At 39.7% G+C, this 16,413-nt stretch overlaps 2 protein-coding genes across 2 annotated transcripts; one reads left to right on the top strand and one right to left on the bottom strand.

The window, feature by feature from the left end:
- The first annotated feature begins 1,255 nt into the window (after positions 1-1,255).
- Positions 1,256-2,770, top strand: LOC6034032 (probable small nuclear ribonucleoprotein G). Its single transcript, XM_001844364.2, has 3 exons — positions 1,256-1,432; positions 1,555-1,702; positions 2,597-2,770. Exons 1-3 carry the CDS (start codon positions 1,401-1,403, stop codon positions 2,645-2,647), a joined length of 231 nt encoding a protein of 76 aa, XP_001844416.1. The 5' UTR covers positions 1,256-1,400; the 3' UTR covers positions 2,648-2,770.
- On the bottom strand, positions 2,668-14,688 carry LOC6034029 (zinc finger protein 2 homolog). The gene is made up of 6 exons (XM_038264299.1): positions 14,422-14,688; positions 14,080-14,360; positions 13,300-14,020; positions 12,854-13,234; positions 3,064-3,570; positions 2,668-2,994 (listed from the first exon to the last, which is right to left on the bottom strand). Exons 1-6 carry the CDS (start codon positions 14,560-14,562, stop codon positions 2,812-2,814), a joined length of 2,214 nt encoding a protein of 737 aa, XP_038120227.1. The 5' UTR covers positions 14,563-14,688; the 3' UTR covers positions 2,668-2,811.
- Between the last annotated feature and the right edge of the window lie 1,725 nt (positions 14,689-16,413).

Genomic DNA, 16,413 nt, shown 5'->3' with positions numbered 1-16,413 from the left:
GGTGACGTTTTGGTCGAGCGGGCATAATTGGAGGAGTAAGGTTGGGGGGTATTTCTAGCTGGCATTTTGTTGGGAATAGGGTGGATCAACTTATCGTTTAAGGATGTTTATAGCCAGATATAGGTATTTTAAATCTTGTTTTTTTTTTAATTTTTTTATCTCATGTAGGGCTCAAATACCAGCTTATGGAAAGGATTGGAAAAGGGATTTTAATATTTCATTTGTTCTCATTTACCGTGTTTTAATTTTAAACCAGATGGAACATTGAGAAAGGTTACAGGTGTAATATGGTTGTATGGAAAAAAATAAAGTTGTCCAAATTTAGTGAGCACAGCACTTTTTTAGTTCTTTCTGGGGTCCTAAACAACTCCCCAAAGTTTGGGACCGATTGGTTCAGTCCTCGCTTTGCGCAAACCGATTCAATTTTCCATATAAATTTGTATGAGGAAACCCATTTTTTTGGATTTTGATATTTATCAAATCCAAGTTTCATGCTATATCAAAACCGGACTCATATTCGGATGCTCTGGAATGTCCTCTACAACTTTCCCGAAGAGAGTATGGTGCTAACTTGCCCCTAAAAAAAGATACAACGTGTTCAAAACTCGTCTAAAACGTGTTTTTTGCTCGAAAATCACGTTTTAGACGAGTTTTGAGGACGGTATATCTTCTTTCAGGAGCAAGTTAGCACCATACTCTCTTCAGCAAAGTTGTAGAGGACATTCCAGAGCATCCGAATATGAGTCCGGTTTTGATATAGCATGAAACGTGGATTTGATAAATACCAAAATCCAAAAAAATGATTTTCCCCATACAAATTTATATGGAAAAATGAATCGCTTTGCGCAAAGTGAGGACTAAACCAATCGATCCCAAACTTTGAGGAGTTGTTTAGGACCCCAAAAGGAACTGAAAAAGTGCTGTGCTGGAAAATCGATTTTGATATTACACCCTAATGGTCCACAAAGGAATGAACGACTCGTGTTGAAAAAATCCTCTTTTTGCAACTTGTTGCATAAACTACTATTAAAGTTTCTTTCAATTGCGTGCGCATAATGTAAGAGAAAATTTCAAAATTTAATGCTGTAATACCTCTATATTTTTATATAAATAAATAATCCCTAAAATAAATATATTAATTTTTGTTCTGATAGTATTTTTTGCGTACATTGAAACCAAATTTGTAGAATTTTGAATCGTTTGAAATTTCAGTGTACCGCTCGGTAAAATCGTTATACTCCGCCGCAAGAACTGTCATTTTTCGGCATCATTTTTCTTCGCTCCTCGTCCTCGCGCGGCTTCCAGCTTCATTTTGCGACATCGAAAAAGGTTCTTTCCGGCGAAAGATCAGCTGAATTACATCGTTTAGATCACCGCGGCGCAGGTCAAATTCACCAAAAATGTCGAAGGCTCATCCCCCAGAGTTGAAAAAGTTAGTGTTTTCTTCTAGTGATGTGCCACAATAATCACAATTTTAAACGTTTGGGTTATGTTCCGGTGGCGTCCCTTGCATTGATTTCAATCTATTGTTTTTCCCCCGATTTCTTCCGGCAGATACATGGACAAGCGACTGTCGCTGAAGCTTAACGGTGGCCGCGTTGTGTCCGGTATTTTGCGAGGCTTCGATCCGTTCATGAACGTGGTCGTCGACGAGAGCATCGAAGAGTGCAAGGACGGCACCCGGAACAACATCGGCATGGTGGTAAGTGAAGAGGAGGGATGGGAAGGGAAGGTTGCAACTCTGGTGAAACTCTCCTTTGTCCTGGCTATCGTAAAGCTGTTTCTTGACCCTTTTTGTTATTTAAAATATTACATCAAGAGTTATATCCCAACCCGTCTGTGGTGAACAACAATAAACAGTGGCCAATAAACCAGAACACCTCTGCTGGTAAAGACTACCAGCTACATCAAGCTGAAGAAGGTAAAATGTCCCCTTGGATAACGCCAGTACCAAGACCAACCTCAAGCAGCTGAGTGAAATTAAGCTCTTGAAAGCAGGAACTGCTTGCATCTGGGGCATGGGACCAGGAACTGTCAGTCTGTGGGAGTCCCCACAAAACGGATGACTGCCAAGTCCAAGAATAGAAGCCGAGCCGAAGCGGCGTGACAACGGCTCTAGAGCTCACGAAGCCACGCCCAAAGCGCACTCGGCAGCTGACGTCGAACCCGAAGCCATTAATACGGAAAGCGGAGAAACATGGTTTTCGGTAGTACCGGCGCATTCCGACTGGAGACGCTGACCCTTTGGCACGAAGAAAAAAGTTGATTAGGCGCTCTAAAGCTCTGCGGGACTGTGGAGGAAGAATCTTCTCTGAACTCTGCACCCAGTTGGAGAAGTGAGTAAAAGTGCTTGGTCACTTGGTCTGCAAGTACGCGCCAAAGAGACTGAGTTTTTCGAAATGCCACCCAGCATCGTTCCAAAACTTGTCCACGTGATTTACGGATGGCCACTTACCCAAATGTTGTTAAAGGTTCTTCGTGATGATTACGGGTTGTTCAAATATTACGAAAAACATTGATATTATACCGGTTTCATACTCCCCCTCCCCCATACTTTACAGATTTCTACAATCGTTTTCCCCGTTCCTTCCCACAGGTCATCCGAGGCAACAGTATCATCATGGTGGAGGCACTGGATCGAATATAAAACAACAACAACCGCACTTCATGCGTAATTTCCATATTTACTGATAATAACTTACTACAACGCTAGCACTAAGACATGTACCGGTCCGCGGTGAAATAAAGGGACCTCTTTTGTGAACTAATGTTATTCTGTACGATTGGATAGATTTTTTCGGTGAAAGAAATTTAGTGTCCTTGGGGCTTTTCGGTTTTCACGACCGAATCCGCGAACGCCGAGGGAAGCGCACTGGGATCGTTCAGAAACTGCTGGCCGTAAGACGGATGCGGATAGCTGGCGCCTTCCTGATCTTCCGGTGCCTCCTGGTGCCGGCCGAGTTCCTCCTGGATTCGGTTGTTGATTTCCTCAATCTGTGTTGGAACGGAATAAGGTTTCTTTTTTAATACGCAATACGGGAATAGCTAGTACGCTTTGCTTACCTCTCTCTCGGCATCATGAATGCGTTCCTTGATCTCGAGGATTCTCTTCTCCAGGTCCAGATCCCGCCCCATGTGTTCAAAGTCCCAGCCCTGCTGCTGTTGCTGTTCGAGCTCTTTTTGCTGCTGCTGCAACGAAACGAGTTGCTGCTGGTGCTGTTGGAGCAGAACCTGCTGCTCCTGCGCGGTGGGCGTCACGTACTTTGTGACCCGCCGACCCAGTTTGGCCGGATCGATGTTGTGAACGGAGCGCCGATGGTTGGTAAGTTGGTAGAACTGGATGAATCCCTGGTCGCAAATGTCGCACTTGTAGCGCTCTCCCGTGTGGCGCCGGATGTGGGCTTTCAAGTCATTGCCCTGGGCGAACGACTTCGGACAGTGAGGGCATTTGTAGGGCTTCAATCCGTTGTGGGTGCGGCTGTGGACGACCAAATTGTAATGACGATGGAAGCCTTTTCCGCATATGGTGCAGAGATGAGTTTTCTCGTTGGTGTGGTACTTTTCGTGGACCTGAAAAAATAAAGGATAAAGTTGAGGTCGTTAAACTGACCCTCCGTCCCATATGTAGCGGCGGGGGGGAAGGGGGGGGGGGGAATTCAGTGTAGTAGACTTATGCTTTGGGATGTTCCCTTTAATGTTGTATACTTGGTTTAAAAAAAAAATAGTCACATACCAAAACATTTTTTTTTTTTTAAATTGTGTAAATATGTCGAAATAAGAAACTATTTTTACAAATAAGCATCAAAACAACTAAAGAATCAACTAATGTTGCATTTAACGTGATTTGTGAACCTACCAGGAGCAACATAATCCATTCAACCAAAATTTCATAATTTTTGATTGTTTTATAAGACAGGAAAAGGGTGGTCCATTTTGGATTTTAATTTAACACTTCCACCACCAAGCCTTTGAAGTTTGATTACCTTCGTAATAGCTCCTGGTAACATTCTAAACATTGAACAAACTGTTTCAAACAATCTAACTTTCGAGAAAGCTTATTTAATAATTTCGAAATAAATAACATTTGCGTGGTTTTGTCAATAAATTTACATTTTTGCTCATAATTCGAAAAATACAATGAATTCAAACGTCGTTTTCGGTGTGGTGATGTTATTTGACGTACTTTATAAGACCCTTGCCTTACAGTTGGTCTAAATCCATTCTAAAGCCCAAAACCAAGGGTGGCCGATTCTGTCCCCTCCCCCTGCCCCTAATTTCGTCAATTTAGATGTAATGATGAAGTTTGGTTCGAAATCATGTAAACTATCAACAACTCAATACTTCTAACTAACGTGAAATTTTCCGAGGATTCCAAATAGGACAAAACTGAGACTAAGTGCCGCCATAATGGCCTGCAGGGTAAAAACTAACGTTGTAAAATGTGTGTTATAGAAAAATCGAAAACCTATGAAAAAAAAAAAAACTACGATTGGTCGAAAGGTTAATACCATAGGCTTATAGTCCATGAAATTCCCTAACTTTTGACCCATAGGAGTATGGGTGTTGGAGGCTGTAGCAAAAAGATATTAAGGTTTTTAAAAAATCAATTTTTAACAGTAATTTGCAAAAGCTATGAGAAAAAGTCCTGGATGTCTATGACACATTTTGAAGTACTTCAAAAGACCTTTGGAATGCAACTAAGAGAGTTGGAATTGATGAAGTTTTACGGAAATGCGAGCAATTTTAAGATTTTGTATGCTTTTTGGACCTCAAACTACAATTCCCGGCTCATATGGCCCATGGGGGCAGAATGGGCCACCCTTGATTTTGGGCTTTAGAATGGATTTAGACCAACTGTAAGGCAAGGGTCTTATAAAGTACGTCAAATAACGATTCTATGACAATTTCCGGAATGGACGTTATCCGGAATGAAATTTCCCGGAATGGACATTTCCCGGAAAAATGAGTTTTTTTTATATTACCTGATGTGACAATGAATTGGTTAGACCTAGACACATTTAAGGAGCTCGATATTTTGACAACAATATAAATAATAAATACATGAATGATAAAAAAGAAATTATAATGTTCGGACATGAACAATAGAAGCAAGCGTTGACTATTGAACCAATACTTTATTAACCACTACGAGATGTAACAATCTAGATCGATAGATATTATCAGAAAAACACTAGATGTTTTTTACATTCATTCAATGTGATGTTATGTAAGAATTTTCCCTTCTTTTTTTAATCAGTTGACTTTTGTGACTATATTCTACCAAATTTTAATATAAAGCAGAATGATTATTTTCAAAGAAGGGAAAGCCTCAAGAAAATAAAAAGCTTTTCGGAAAATCAAGGTATAACGTGTACTTTCTTGAGGTTTTCCCTACTTAAAAAATAGACATTCTACTTTATAATAAAATTTGGTAGAATTTAGTCACAAAAGTCAACTGATTTACAAGAAGGGAAATCTCTTACCCGAAATCCCATCACATTGATGAAAGAGTGTTCATATTCAATGAAGGGAAAACCTCAAGAAAATACACATTATACTTTGATCTTCTGCAAGCTTTTTATTTTCTAGAGGTTTTCCTTTCTTTGAAAATAAACATTCTCCCTTATAATAAAATTTGGTAGAATTTAGTCACAAAAGTCAACTGATTAACAAAAGAAGGGAAAATTCTTACAAAACATCACATTGAAAGATGTTAAAAACATCTAGTGTTTGTCTACAATCTATCGATCTACACTCAAACCCCGATGGTTTGACACCAACTGTTGTCAAACGAACGGGGTCACTTTTTAGTTTGACACCCCTTTTACACGGAGTTCACAAACACTACCAAATGTTTGTTTTGATAGTGTTCGTGAGCGCTGTGTAAAAAGTGACAGTTCGTCACTTTTTAGTTTGACTTTGACCAACCAACAGGGTACAAACTAAAAAAGTGTCAAACGAAAAAGAGACCAACCACCGGGGTTTGAGTGTACATTGTTACATCTCGTGGTGGTTAATAAAGTATTGGTTCAATAGTCAACGCTTGCTTCTATTGTTCGTGTCCGAACATTTCACTTTCTTTTTTTAACATTTATGTATTTATCATTCCACGCCTTCCGTCGGATGGGGAAGTAAATGTTGGCCCCGGTTAGGTCGATAGCTCAATCCAGGTGTAGGAGTCGTCTCCCTGGGTCCTGCCTCGGTGGAGTCGCTTGTAGGCAGTTGGACTAATAATCCTAAAGTCGTCAGTTCGAATCCCGGGGTGGATGGATGCTAAGGTGTAAAAAGAGGTTTGCAATTTCCTCAACAATCAAGCCTTCGGACACCTAGTTTCGGGTAGAAATCTCGCAATTGAGAACGCCAAGGCAATGCTGTAGAGCGAATAATTTGATTTTGATTTTGTATTTATCATTCATATTGTTCTCAATTCGCAATATTCAGTGTTTTGTTACAATTTTTGGTCCTAAGCATGTTATAAAAGTTTACCAAAAATACAATAGTAATATTTGTGTTAATCCTTAAACCATTCCATATATTGAGTAAGGGCTCAAACCTCACTTGTTTGAAAAAAAGGGTGAAGATTGAAAACAATAGACAGTAAAAGAGAATTTATTTTATAAAATCAAGTATCAATTGTAAGAGAACGATGATCGTATTTTAAAGAATAAAAAATAAAAATGAGAAGCTAGATGTATTAGATGTAAAATTAGACAATAGTTATTAAATAGAGATCAAAACAAGCTTAGATTATAGTAATGATAATTTATAGGACAGATAAAGAATTATTCAAATAAATAAATTCGCAATAAAATCAAAAAAGATTAGGCGAATGATAAATAGACTAGATATTACTAGTTCATTGAGGAAAAGTATATTTTTAAGGAAAAAAAAAAACAAAGTTTGTTACAGCAGTATCAATTGGTAAAAAAGAGTGTAAATGCTTTGAGAGATAAGAGAATCAAAAGTTAGTAAAATCAAAGCTAAATGATGGATATTAAATAGAAGAATCAGTGAAGAAGTGAGAATCAGTAGAGCAAAATAAAAATAGGAGATAGGTGGTAGTTGAGAATGAAGAGAAGAGAAACCCTGTCGTGCGATGTTTTAGGTACATCCAGAGCAGTTGACTCAACATACTGCGAATCAAAACAATACCGTCTACAATCACAAATAACTTCCCTTTTCTACATTGTCGTGCCCCTTTCTTTTAGCCGTCTCGATTTGACCCGCGGTGGTCAAAGGTTTACGAGCCGTTTCCACAGGCCACCAGCTAGGTCATCATGAAAACCAAGCCAACGTGGAGGTAAGAATATAGGACACTTTCAAGGAACCAGAGCTATACTGTTCTGATCAAGATAATTCGGATGATCTAACAGAACTACGGATGTAGTTAGTTACGCTCCTTCCAGGATGTACCTTACGTGGACGTCAACCGAAGAGCACGCAACAAGGTCAGTGCCATTGCATGCTCTTAGGTATCAATCCTTGGCCTGCGTATTTATCATTCATATTGTTGTCAAAATATCAAGTTCCTTAAATGTGACTAGGTCAAACCAACGGGAACAAACTTAATAATTCTTAACCACAAGTAAGCGAGTAGGCAAGATTCCATTCATTGTCAAATCAGGTAATATAAAAAAACTATTTTTTTACGGGAAATGTCCATTCCGGGAAATTTAGTTCCGGGTAACGTCCATTCCAGATAATTTCCATTCCGGATAACGTCCATTCCGGGAAATGGAATTCCGGAAATTGTTATAGAATCCAAATAACATCACCATACCGAAAACGACGTTTGAATTCATTGTATTTTTGGAATTATGAGCAAAAATGTAAATTTATTGACAAAACCACGCAAATGTTGTTTATTTCGAGGTTCTTAAATAAGCTTTCTCGAAAGTTAGATTGTTTGAAACAGTTTGTTCAATGTTTATAATGTTACCAGGAGCTATTACGAAGGTAATCAAACAACAACGGAACTTCAAATCAATTTAGAGGCTTGGTGGTGGAAGTGTTAAATTAAAATCCACTTGAGTGCCCTCAAGGACCACCCTTTTCCTACCTTATAAAAACAATCAAAAGTTATGAAATTTTGGTTAAATTGATTATGTCGCTACGGGTAGGTTCACAAATCACGTTTAATGCAACATTAGTTGATATTTTTTTTAATTGTTTTGACGCTTACTTGTAAAAATCGTGTCTTATTTCGACATATTTACACTATTTTTAAAAATGTTTGTTTTGGTAAGTGACTATTTTTACAAAAGTGGTCTAACTTCATGGAAACACTGATGTTACTTTAGCAGGGAAACGTTAGCAGGGAAAATTTTAGTTCTCGTATTGGCCACCAGATGGCGTCATTGAAATCCAATTTCCCTGCTCACTTCACATCGTCAGCAGGGAAAAAAATTGTGAAGACAGCAGGGAAAGTGAAATTTCCCTGCTAACGTAAATAGGATTTTTTAAACTATAATTTTTATCGTAAATGCAATCTTTTCAACAATATATTTGCTTTGATTTATTTAAATAAGTTTTTTTTACGTATTTCAATGCCTTCGAATTTGAACAAATATTTTCCCTGCTAACGTATCAGTTACTGAGCCAGAAGAAAATTCATAGTCATGGATCACAAAAATCGGCGTTTTCAAACTAAAATAATAATTTAAGTGTAAATTTACATTCAAACTTTTATACAAAGGTACTCAAATATGTTGGTGTAAAATATTTTCAAATCATTCCTGTTCTTCAAGTGTTCAGCAGTGAATTCTATTATTGGGGCGTGGCTTATTATTATGATGAGCATTTCCTTTCTAACTTCACAGTAACCAAGCTTTTTGTTTTTTTATACAGGCTAAGGTCATGTAGAACTATTTAAAAAATAAATGAGTAGGTATCTATTTAATTAAACACTAGCACATTTTACTACCTTTTCATAAAAGTACGATTGTAATGTAAACTCAAATAAATATTTTGTTTGAAATAACAATATCACATCTTTTCTGGTTGGATAACTCTTGAAGATTTGGATTTCCTTGCAAATATTTCTTTATCATTAACCGCTTGGTATTAGAATTTTATTTTAAAACAATTACATTTCTATTTTATATTTATATTTTTTTCAGACAGATGTCCCAGAATCAATTTTTTAAGTGAATCCCAGACAAATCAAAAATGTTCAAAACAGTTTACTGAGTTAAGTGTTACTTCAGCAGGGAAAACGTATGCCACGTCCCGCAAACGACCCACAACGTCGTCAGCAGGGCAAATAGCTGTGAAGACCGCAGATTTATGTTTTTTTACAGGGCCATGTATAGTGGCAAAGCTTTCACCTCATATGCGGTAGTTTGAGAGTTAAATTGCATTCGATATTTTTTCCCAAACCAAATAAAATCAACCAATACCGTAAACTGGGGTCAATCGGGACACATGTGGCGAATTGGGACAGCAGTTTTAATGTTGGAGCACAATATTTTGATTTTTCTGGTTGGATTCGGTTAAAATAGAGTCAGGCCAACAAAATGTGTACATCCATTTCCAAATTTAAAAGCTTTAAGTGCTCTAAAAACTGCCGTTCCTATTCAGACTGTAGTCCCGATTCACCCCAGATTACGGTAGTAGTTTAACATTAACATGAATTATTTTTTCATTAGTTAAGTAATAACATTGCCACTGAATCCGCATTGTAAATATCGCCTTGATACTCTTGAAGGAAAAACTTTTTTCTGTTTTTGAAATTTCAAGAAAATATTATTTTGTAAGCAATATATCTAATTGAAAAAACATGAAAGCCACAAAAATATATCATGCCCCAATATGTTTTGAAAACATGATAAAAAAAAATAAGCAGATTTTTTCCCTGCTGACTTCACTTTTTTTCACTGCTAACAACGTTGTGGGGGCGTGGCCTACGCTTTCCCTGCTGAAGTAACACTTGGCCCAGTAAACTGTTACGTTAGCAGGGAAAACATTTTTGATTTGTTAGGGTTTTCAGTTTGAAAAAAAATCAATTAATTCTGGAACGCGTAAGCAGGGTTATTTCGTCCGTGACTTCAGTTAAAAGAATCAATTATGAGACACGAATTTAACTTTAGAAAAAAAAAATAATTTTCAAATAATTCAAATGAATGTCGCTAGGAGTTTTGGCCTCAATGTTCCATAGTTTTTGTAAAATTGCTCTAAAAACATTCTAATGTCAAGCGATTAATAGTAAAGAAATTATTGAAGGAACTCCAAATCTCTAAGAATTTGCCTACTATTTACGAAACGATTTTTTTTTATATTTTCGCTGCTTACGTTAGCGGTAATTATTTGAACAATTTCCAGCTGGTTTGATCAAATCAGTATTTTTTGTTTATTTCAATGCAATTTAATCTCAGTTTTTTTTAACTGGCCCGCGAGCCGGATTGATTTTCGACTTAAAAATGAAGATAAAAGTGACTAGTATGTATATTTTTTTCAAACTTTTATCAAAGTTATGTTCGCTGGTCACATGAGAATCGATTCCATCAAACAAATCATGAAAATGTTGACAATTGTTAATTAGACGATCAAAAATGTAAAAATTGAGCAAAAAGGGTTGGTCAGGCCTGATTTAGCTAATGGAGGAGAAGCTTTAATATCGGATGTATGTTTTTCATCATAAATAACGTAAAAGTTACTGAGCAAGAAATAAACTTAAATGTCAGAAGAAGCTAGTGTAAAATTAAATACAAACTACTAATTTATTTTTTAAATAGTTCTACATAGACCTTAGCTTGTATAAAAAAAAAAAAACAAAAAGCTTGGTAACTGTGACAAAAAAACTGTGAAGTTAGCAAGGAAAATGCTCATTACAATAATAAGCCACGCCCCAATGATAGAATTCACTGCTGAACACTTGAAGAACAGGAATGATTTGAAAATATTTTACACCAACATATTTGAGTACCTTTGTATAAAAGTTTGAATGTAAATTTACACTTAAATTATTATTTTGGTTTGAAAACGCCGATTTTTGTGATCCATGACTATGAATTTTCTTCTGGCTCAGTAACTGATACGTTAGCAGGGAAAATATTTGTTCAAATTCGAAGGCATTGAAATACGTAAAAAAAACTTATTTAAATAAATCAAAGCAAATATATTGTTGAAAAGATTGCATTTACGATAAAAATTATAGTTTAAAAAATCCTATTTACGTTAGCAGGGAAATTTCACTTTCCCTGCTGTCTTCACAATTTTTTTCCCTGCTGACGACGATGTGAAGTGAGCAGGGAAATTGGATTTCAATGACGCCATCTGGTGGCCAATACGAGAACTAAAATTTTCCCTGCTAACGTTTCCCTGCTGAAGTAATATCAGTATGGAAACTACGAATTTTTTTTTTTCAAAGTGGCTCAAAAATAGTTTTAAGCTAAACATTTTCATCAACCAAGTATACAACATTAAAGGGAACATCCCAAAGCATAAGCCTACTATACTGAATTCATAAATGTGTATGTTTTCTATGGTTTTTGCCGCATTTTACTTAGGCGGGCCATTCTGCCCCCCCTGCCCCTATGCACTTTTTGAAGGCTGGATCTAAGATATTTTGATGAAAACGTTGTCCGGATCTATCTAAGACGTATCTTTGGATAGGTAATCAAAATACCTTTCCAACAAGTCCAAAAGATTGAAGATCTGACAACCCTATCATAAGTTTAAGCACATAAGTGCCCTGGATTATGCTCCTCTCTGAGCACATTCGTGTATGACTCGGGTTGACGGACGGAGTAGAAAAAGAAATTCACGAAGTATTTGTTTCGCTGAGTGAAGCGATTGAGCAAGCCGCTGGCAGAGAGCGGGTAGTGTTCGCTCGCGAATGGTTGCCTGCTCCAGTCGGCAAAGATTCATTCGGTGATGAGTGAGTGATTTCTGATCTTTGAACTGAAAATCAGGACCCTTGGTTTTAGCCGGGTCCGGTGGTTTAGTGGTTAGCGTGGTAGTCTCTAAACCCCAGTATGGCCTGGGTTCAATCCCAGACGGACCCGGTGGCATTTTTCGAGACGAGATTTGCCTGACCACGCCTTCTATCGGATGAGGAAGTAAAACGTCGGTCCATTTGCGTAAAAGAGGTTTTGGGTGACTCACCACTCATAACCTTCGGACGCCTAGAAATGAGCAGAAACTTGCAACAGGGACCACAAAAGTCCCGGGGGTCGTTAAAGTGGATTACTTTACTTTGCTTTGGTTTTAAAATTTCTAATCGAACTTTGTTTGTTTTTGAATTTTATGGATTTTGTTTAAACATTTGACGAGAAATGCGTAATTTTTTTGATCTTTTTTCAATATGTTTGAAATTCAAAAGAGATTTTTGAATTATTAGATTTTTGATTTTTTGAAAACAAGCTGGTTGGTCACTTATTCGAATGACACTTTTTTTAAGTCTGTACCCCGTTGGTTCGTCAAAGTCAAACTAAAAAGTGACGAACTGTAACTTTTACGCTTGGTAGTGAGTGTGAGCTTTGTGTAAACAGGGTGTCAAACTAAAAAGTGATTCCATTCGTTTGACAACAGTTGGTGTCAAACCATCGGGGTTTCAGAGTATCGAGATTTTATCCGATCATCAGTCGTAATTCGATTAAAAAATCTCAATCTTCTATCGACAAATTACGATCGTGATTCGAAAGATTAAACTCAAGTGCAATAATCAGCACGTAGATCTTGGAGTCTACTGCCGTAACTACACGATTATACCAAGATGTCTATGGAGTTTCATATTCAGTGACGTCCCTTGGACCCACGAGGATCTCTTCGCACCAGTTTTGGGATATTCTGGGTCTTTCAAGTGTCCTGGACAAAGGATAATATTTGTAACTCTAAACATTTACAAACTCACATTTAAATCCGTAGCCCTGGGGAACGCTTTCGGACAAAACTTGCAGCGATAGGGCTTGATTCCGTTGTGACGACGCATATGGACCAGAAGGTAATCGTTCCTCACGAAACTTTGACCACATTCGGAACACAGGAATCCCTTGGGATTTGTGTGTTCCTGCTTTGTGTGCTCGCGGTACAGCTCCCGGTCGGTAAACTGGGCATCGCAATGCTTGCAGTTTAGGACTTTCGCCTCAAAGTGGGATTTGCGATGATTCTTCAACGTTTGTGGCGTGGTAAAGCCCTTTTGGCAAATGTCACAAATTTCGGTTTTTTTCGTCGGTTCCTTGTCGCTGTGCTTTGACTCGATGTGATTCCGGAGATGTTCCGCCCGTTTGAAGGACTAAAAGTTAATCGTTATGATGTTTTATTTTACACATCTAACAAATTGAAATGAATTGCTTTTACCTTATCGCATAATTCGCACTTGAAGGGTCGCTCTCCTGAATGTTGGGATTCATGTTTGGCCAGATGATCGCTACGGGCAAATGCTTTCGAACAAACTGTGCACTGATACTGCTTTTCCTTTGTGTGGGTAAGAATGTGCCTGCGCAAGTGCGTTGTCCTTCCAAATGTTTTATCGCAGTATTGGCAAGCAAATTTGCCTGGCATTTCTTTTTCTTCTGCGTTTTGTTCCTCTAATTGCTCCCCAGCTTGTGCAGCTTCACTAATTTCTACAATAAGTTCGTCGTCGTCGTCATTATCGGCTGCTCCGAAATCGTTGGCGAAATCAGCATCAAAGAATAGCATCGGTTCCGCTTCATGGCTGGGACTTTTCCTAACTCCCGCCTCCGAATGAGTCAGTTCGTGTTTGGCCACGGCATCACTCCGGGCAAACAGTTTGGGACAAAACCGGCAAGGAAACGGCCTCATTTTGGAGTGGGTCAGGAGATGTCGTCGAAGGTGCGTCCCTCTGCTGAAGACACGATCACAGTGTTTACAAGCATGTCTACCAGATCCTCGTGTACTCATCCCTACGGCATCGTCCGCCGAATCCTCATCCAGTCTGTTCGCATCGCTCTCCATCGAAGGTTCATTCTTGATTTGCTTCACTACATCATCAAAGGAATCGGCCAGATATTCTACCCCCTCGAATACTTCCATTTTACAGTCTACAGATATCTCTTCACTAAAATTACAAAAACAAATTAAAAAAAATAAGACAATTTTTTCCCATCCCAACTCAACCTGGAATCTCCATTCTGGGTCAACTCCGGTAGACATTCCACCTGTACCGTCAGCTCTTCCCTCTGTTCCTCCTTGGTTGCCGCCACCACCGTGCTAGCCGGCTGCTTCCGCGGCCTACCGCGAGGCCGCTTCTGGGGCGTTAAGGAGAACTGCTCGGGTGCCAGCACCGTGCAAAGCGTTTCGTACGACGAGTTGCACTGCCGCCGGAAGACGAACGCACTGCGGGCCGATTCCGCGCACTTGCTGCAAATTTTGTCCGGCAGACCATCGTTTTCGTTAACCTGAGAGGGAGTAAAACTTGTGTTTCCGTAAAATACATGATTAAATTTCCATTCAACTTGCCTTCATTGCGCTGCAGTCGCTGACCATCGTCGCGAAGGAGCAGTTTAGCTTGGAATCGTCGGTGAATATACTGGAGAGACTGTCCGCCTCGACCAGGCACGTCCGACAGATGCGCTCCGCGTTAAGTGGTTGTTTGTCCATCGCCGGGAATGTTTCTGCGGATCGTTTTTCTGGAAGAAAATAAAACTTTTTTTTTGCAATCGGACGCAGTTTGTGTTTATCGACTTCTTTTCGATGGAAACGTCAAACTCTTTGCCAAACGGAGACCGATGCGCTTGGTCGAACATGGCCGAATCGAAACGTTTTACCGACTATGTCACACGCTAATCCAAAATACCCTGAAGAAGGTGTTCTATCGGTTCTGGCGTTTCTTTGGCCAGGGTCGCCTTGTCCAGTTTGTCATAGACGCCGGGAGTGTGGCGTTCATTTCTTGTTTCAGGCTCAGTAGCGACGGGCACTTCCTACTTGACGACGAGCGCATATTATTATTAATATTAATTATGTTATTATTTTTTACTTACTCTTAGTATGTTACACTAAATTAACGACGACGAAAACCCTGCCGAGTGCAATTGCTGAGGGACAACATCTGGGCGGTCCGTTTGTGCTTAGTATCTCCACCAGATTCATGCCCTGCTGAGATTGTTTGTTTGGCTGCGATCCGGACAGTAGTTTCGGCATGTGTTGTTGTCTCATTTGGCCCATGTTCACACCGCCTTTTTCTCCTCCGCCCCCATCTCTCATGCAATCCTTGATGAACGTCGGCAAAAGCATCTCGTAGATGCTAATCCATGCCCATCCCGTGGGCACCTCCTCCATGGTTAGGACAATTACGAAGATCCAGCCGGTTTTCGTGAGCCGTTGCCGCATTCTTGAACTGTATCAGCTGATCGCGCGAGTACTTTCGCTTGCCGGACGGATTGTTCGGACTCCACTAGTCAGCGCCGTACTCGATGAGGTTGGACTAGCACGACTGTTTGGTAGGAATCATCCCTACGGTGGCGGCCGTCGCAGTCTAGGCGTAGGTTCCGTCTTCATCACAACGCCTGTTATCGTCGAACTCGGACTTGGGAACGGGCACGACGGGCGGTCCGTGTTGCGGCTGATGATTCAGTGAAGGCGGATGGTGGAGATTTGTAATGCTTCGGTCCCATGCCGGCGGGAGATCCGCTCATTTCCGGAGCATCCTGGTGAAGATGATGTGACGTGTAATTACAACAGTCTAGTTCAACGGCATTTAGTGGAACCTGGGTTACTATGGGATGCGTTCTCCGGATCCGGGTGTAGATGCTGCGAACGTCGTAGAGGAGGTTGAATCGCCGAATCTTTGTAAATCTTGTTAAGTACGTCCTCCTGTGTCCCCTGACACGTTCCTCGGCACGATTCGGGGCTACTGCTGAGGCAAGGGAACCTACTGCATATCTTCGGTATTGAATAAAGTGGATTAGCGGCATCTTTCGTATTAGAAGCGCGACCGGGCGATGAAAGTGATTAGTGGTATTTACATTTACGAGACCGCGGTTGTCCCCAGCCGGATTGTGTCGTGCCTGATGGTGTTGGCCTTAGGCCAGGATCGGTGCCGACTGTTTGTAGTACTGCGGCGGTTAGGCCGATGCTATTTCCGGCATCGAACTACAGTTCCACGGGTGACCTGGTATCCGGCTGTCACATAAAAGAACAATTTTAAATGCAACGAAACTAACTACTGATTATACTTACTTGCTGCAATTTTGTTTTGCATTTATTCGCAATTTTTAACTACAATCTTGCACTTTTGTTCGTCATAACATGTTTTTGCTTGATTCAAACTGTCAAAGTATTTTCATCGACACGGGCGATTCGTCAATCTGTCAAAAAAACGATGCGAAAAAACAATGTCGAGCATATCGAGCGTTTGTCGTCCGTTTGTCGTCCTTTCGACCAATCGATATCGAAACGGTAAAATCAAAACCGTGCGACATCTCGTACGACGTGCGACATTTTTCAAACAGG

This window comes from Culex quinquefasciatus, chromosome 3 (genome assembly GCF_015732765.1).
Source record: "Culex quinquefasciatus strain JHB chromosome 3, VPISU_Cqui_1.0_pri_paternal, whole genome shotgun sequence".
Lineage (NCBI taxonomy): Eukaryota > Metazoa > Arthropoda > Insecta > Diptera > Culicidae > Culex > Culex quinquefasciatus.
Note: the sequence above shows the minus strand (reverse complement) of the source record. Positions and strands in the feature narration are given on the sequence as shown.

What these genes read in the sequence shown, in the direction of transcription:
- LOC6034032 (XM_001844364.2), top strand. Translation starts at nt 1,401, where the DNA reads ATGTCGAAGGCTCATCCCCCAGAGTTGAAAAA. An exon ending in CATCCCCCAGAGTTGAAAAA is followed by an intron (nt 1,433 to 1,554) that starts GTTAGTGTTTTC and finishes TTCTTCCGGCAG; the next exon opens with ATACATGGACAAGCGACTGT. An exon ending in GGAACAACATCGGCATGGTG is followed by an intron (nt 1,703 to 2,596) that starts GTAAGTGAAGAG and finishes TCCTTCCCACAG; the next exon opens with GTCATCCGAGGCAACAGTAT.
- LOC6034029 (XM_038264299.1), bottom strand. Translation starts at nt 14,562, where the DNA reads ATGGACAAACAACCACTTAACGCGGAGCGCATCTGTCGGACGTGCCTG. An exon ending in ACCCAGAATGGAGATTCCAG is followed by an intron (nt 14,021 to 14,079) that starts GTTGAGTTGGGA and finishes TTGTAATTTTAG; the next exon opens with TGAAGAGATATCTGTAGACT. An exon ending in CCAGGGCTACGGATTTAAAT is followed by an intron (nt 3,571 to 12,853) that starts GTGAGTTTGTAA and finishes TTATTTTTTCAG; the next exon opens with GTCCACGAAAAGTACCACAC.